At 29.2% G+C, this 4,856-nt stretch overlaps 1 protein-coding gene across 4 annotated transcripts in view; it reads right to left on the bottom strand.

The window, feature by feature from the left end:
• Positions 1-4,564: 4,564 nt before the first annotated feature.
• Positions 4,565-4,856, bottom strand: part of LOC106691199 (WD repeat-containing protein 76) — a 19,720-nt gene continuing 19,428 nt past the window's right edge. For all 4 annotated transcript variants that reach the window (XM_067053667.1, XM_067053661.1, XM_067053663.1 and 1 more), the window contains one exon: positions 4,565-4,761. In XM_067053667.1, coding sequence (XP_066909768.1) covers positions 4,585-4,761 — 177 coding nt within the window. In that variant the 3' untranslated portion in view covers positions 4,565-4,584. The remainder of the gene's footprint in view (positions 4,762-4,856) is intronic.

Genomic DNA, 4,856 nt, shown 5'->3' with positions numbered 1-4,856 from the left:
TCTATTTATATATATCTGGCCTTGTTAGAAGTCAATTTCAAAAAACCAACTCCATATTTATTATACAAAATACTTTTGTACATAAAGGGAAATGAAGTCATTTCTAAAAGTTACACTTTTAATTATAAATATTTGTCCATTAATTACGTCCTATGATTAAATAATCTTGTTAGGATGAGGTATGCTCAATTTTAATGGCTTGATGTATTAGAAGTATTATAGTTACATTTTCACTTCAAAATGTTTCAAAGAAATTAATGGAGGAAAACCTACTAATTAATGTCTTAGAACTTTAAATATTTGAAACCTGTGAAGTAAATAAAGTATAGATAATGTCATAATTGTTTCAGTCCACACTTCCAGTTTTTTTTTGCATAGATTTAGTAGTTCGGCTACAAGAATATAAAAGACTATGACTGATTCTTCTACTAGATATTAAATTACATCATAAAATTGGAAGTTTGTGTAGTTGTATATTGTATTAGTAATGGTGTAAATATTTATTTTCTTTAACTATGCATATTTAATATAATTCATTTGTTATATCTTTTATCTTAAACTTTTATCATTCCTTGGTTTGAAATTGTCTAATTTTTGGCCCATTCTAATAAAATGGAGTAATGAAAATAGGTGCCACAACATGAGTTTGGAATTGATAAATTTTATTGTGTGGGGTGAAGCTAACGCTTTTTTATCTTAAAAATTCAAAAAATCAATTTACATTGTTTTATGTTCTAAACCAATATCTTATAAATTAAATGAAAATCATCAAATTTTTATTGAGAGTATTAGAAAAACATCTTCCTCTCAAAACCGCTGCAATTACTGTCATGTCATAAAGCATGCTTTTTTATCTCCCAATTCTCGGATTATTGATTTTTAATGCTATAAGAATGGGAAGATAGGTACATCCTAACTTCAGCTTTTTCCATCCAAAAAAAAAGAAAATTGAAAAAGTAGTACACTTTATGAAATGTTGCTAACTACAGCCTGACGTCACCAATGCCAATGTCCTCACTGGTTTAATTGGTGTACCCGTCTCTGTGATGTAAGGAAAAAAAGTACTGAGAAACAGACGTCATTTATTATATTAGGAATATACCAACCAAAGAGTGATTTTTTACTTTTAGTGGGTCTCTTCGTAACATGTTTTTAAAAATATTTGTAGTGAGAAAATAGAGAAGTTTAACAATACCTCTTCTATGTTATCAATGTCTGATGCAAGTGATGTAAGCGTACTGGCAGTGACCACCTTCAAGAAGTGATGCAACATGCCTACTTTAAGGAAAAAAGCAGGATCTTCAAATGAGGATTAAAGATGTTGAGAGGATGTAATTCAAGAATGGACCTGACAGTGAACGATGAGTACTACAGTGCCTAGTTATTGTTGTCCTAAAGGCAAAGACTCAATTGGTATGTGAAAAAAACTTCTGCTTTAACTTTATTTATAACTTGAAGATAGTAATAGGACTAGAAGACTATAAAGTTCTCTATAGAAAAGAATAGGGTTCATACCTTGACCACCACAAGTTGGAGACCTGGAGGAGAAAGTTAAGAATGACAATAAAATAAGGTTTATTGCTATTAAAGGTAATATGTAAATTCTCCAAATTGGACACAATGGAAATGTGATTCATCTTTTGTTGATATAGAAGGATCAATTCTGAAGGGCCACATTTTTTAAGAATGTCCCACCATTCCAATAAAGTATTTAGAATGTCCCACCATTCCAATAATGTATTCAGAATGTCCCACCATTCCAATCAAGTATTCAGAATGTCCCACCATTCCAATAATGTATTCAGAATGTCCCACCATTCCAATCAAGTATTCAGAATGTCCCACCATTCCAATAAAGTATTCAGAATGTCCCACCATCCCAATAAAGTATTCAGAATCATTTAAAGGGTCAGTGAAGCTATTAAACATCAATCAAATTATTTATTTCTTCCTGTCCTTTAGTTTATAACATGCGTGTTTTCTAACAGCCTTTACTTGCACTTTCTTTTAACCTTCATAAAGGGGGAAAAAATCAAAACGTGTTGGTTTTATGACTTCCTTAAGTGGCCTATATACTTTACTCAGCAGTTTTAATTTAATTAGACTGCTTCTTATGACACGTCTTATAGTCAAATCTATTAACTAATTGGGCCACATTTAGATTGATTTATTCAATTTTGTCATTCTGTTTTTGGATAAAATTTTGGTTTCTTGACTGAATTCTACATTCAGTGAAAAATGAAAATTTCTTATATGAAGAAAAGATTATTTTATTTTTTTTTTTTATGTAAATTAAAATGCTCAAGTTGTAATTAACTATTTTTTCCTATTTGTTCATTGTTTTATACTTGTGTATATTTTATAATAAATTTAATGTAATTATCAAAAGATTGTGAATAAAAACAAATAAAGTAATACTTAATTCTTTTCTATAAACAATTTTTAAAAATGGTCATAATTAAGGTCCTATTTTACTGTTTCTATGAATTGATCTTAGCTCAAGGTTACTTGTGGATTTTTTAGTAATACTGTTGTCATAACTTAAGTTAAAACTAATAAAGAAATAGCTTAATTATCGTAAGATTTTTTTTATTACGAAATTAAACTAACATAGTTCATATTTCACTTTCTTTAAAAGGGTAAAGATGGTAAGGATACATCCTAGTTGTAATTATATATTTTAGTAACGTAATATATTGAGATATACATAAGTCAGCTTTTGTTAAAAAATAAATTAATTTTACTAAGTTGAAGCTATGAGAAAAATTAACAGAAACCAACCATTAATATCTATTTTTTTTCTTGTAATAACTAATAACGCTTGATGACCTTTCCAAGTATGATAAAAACAAGAATAAGGTTTAAATCCTTATAAGAGAGATGAGGCTACTGGCACTATGTTAAAATTTAGCATGACTTGTTCAGGGGTTAGTACTATAGTAAGGAAAGGAAAAGTTGTGATCCACAATTTACTATTTTCCATCACTTGTATAATATTTTTAAAAGTCTTTATGTATGAGTTTGTGCCTTAATTAGGAGCATTAAGCATTTTGGATACAGGAGGAATTGATGGTTTGGTAGAACCGCAAAGCTCAATTCTATTTGTCCAAATTGGCCTAATTATCATAGTGTATAAGAATTTTTTGTAGTATAGTGTAGTAATGGGAAGTTAAAGCGGTTGTCAAATAGGTGTTGTAGTAATCAAAATATACGTGCAGTTTATACAGTCTAGTGTAGGGATTTCAAGTAAGTAAATCATCAAGATGGAGTCCTAAGTAGTGAATCTGTTCAACAGGTGTTAGTGGAATATTAAAAGACTGTAGGGCGGAAGAGTAGAGGTTTACAATGGAAAGGTAAAGGTGACCTGATGGGATTTATTTTGATTCACCAGTTGTGACACCATTCTTCAATGGTTGTTATCTGTGACTGCAGTTTGTGAGGCAGTAGTAGGGTCATTGTTTACAGACAGTGCATGTGTGTTATCAGCGTATTTTGTTAGGGTGGGTTGGGATATGAGCTGTATAAATTGTATAGAGCAGTGGTTCCTAAAGTGTGCGCCAGGGTACAGCAAAGTATTCAATTAAACCATTCGGCAATTTTCTTGGAATTTCCAATTCTTGAATTTTTGTGTCAGCAATAGTGTACGCTGACAAAATTCCAAGAATTTAGCAACTTTCAAGGTGGTTGTCCTGTCTCAATATGGATAGGATATTACCGAAACAATTGAAATTAAATATTTTATGTTATCCCAAGGAAAATTGTATCTGTTTATAATTTTTCACTGTTAAATAGGTAATCGTTTTTAAAAAAGAAAGTTATCCAATTTTTCAAGAAAGTCAAAAATTTAGAGAGCTGCAAACCAAAAATGATGAACTCTGAACATCTGGTATAGAGAATGGGATCTAGGATACTACCTTGAGTATCACCGGCGAACTGAGAAAAGAGGGTTGAGTGAGTAGGCTAGGTTATGATTTACTTCAAATGTTTAATCAGAGAAGTAGGAGCGGATTAAAAGGAAATATATAGGGGAAAAGAATATAAAATTTTAAACTATGATTAAAAATAATGATTTATTTCTTTAAAATTTAACTTTTCAAGTTAAAACTTCTTCCAATAAGGAAGAAAAAACATTTAAGAAGTTCCATTTGTTTCATCATAAAATATAAAATATTGTTAAATTGCCTACAAAAATGCAATAGAACAAGCTTAAAATACAGATATGAAAAAACGAAGTTCTATTACAACTGATAGCCATAAAATGCCAGATAATTGTGTGAATGTTGATGCTTATTTTAAATTGAAATAAATGGATTAAACATAAGTTCTCAAACATAAAAAAAAAAAAAACACATTGAAAACCAATTAAATTGTATAAGCAATAAATATTTGATTTAATACAACTTGGTTCTAAAAATGAATCCCTAACTTTTTTTGTTTGCAATTTTATATTTAACTACAATTAATATAGTATACAATTTAAGAAAGAGAACAATTTACTAAAGATATTTACAAATAATAATAAAAATACAACAAATAGGATAAAATAATCTATAAATACAATATATACAAGGCTCAATATGAAATTTAATCCATGATTTCTGTTTTTATTTCTGGTGCTACAAAAACGTGCACTTTACCAGAGCTGTTTCCCCCGGCAATTATTGGCAAAACAGCATGGGCTGATAACACTGGAGAAATAGTCGTCATTGCTTCATTTCTCAATTCTGATATCAACTTCCCATTATTATTATAAATCTGGATCTATAAAAATTAAATAAAACTTGTTTAAAAAAAGGTTTCTATAATATGTGTTCAAAAGTAAAGATTTATTGAGAGAAATGATAAAAATAATAACA

This window comes from Halyomorpha halys, unplaced genomic scaffold, assembly GCF_000696795.3.
Source record: "Halyomorpha halys isolate HHAL.00 unplaced genomic scaffold, Hhal_1.1 Scaffold2145.1, whole genome shotgun sequence".
In the NCBI taxonomy this organism is placed as follows: Eukaryota; Metazoa; Arthropoda; class Insecta; order Hemiptera; family Pentatomidae; genus Halyomorpha; species Halyomorpha halys.
Note: the sequence above shows the minus strand (reverse complement) of the source record. Positions and strands in the feature narration are given on the sequence as shown.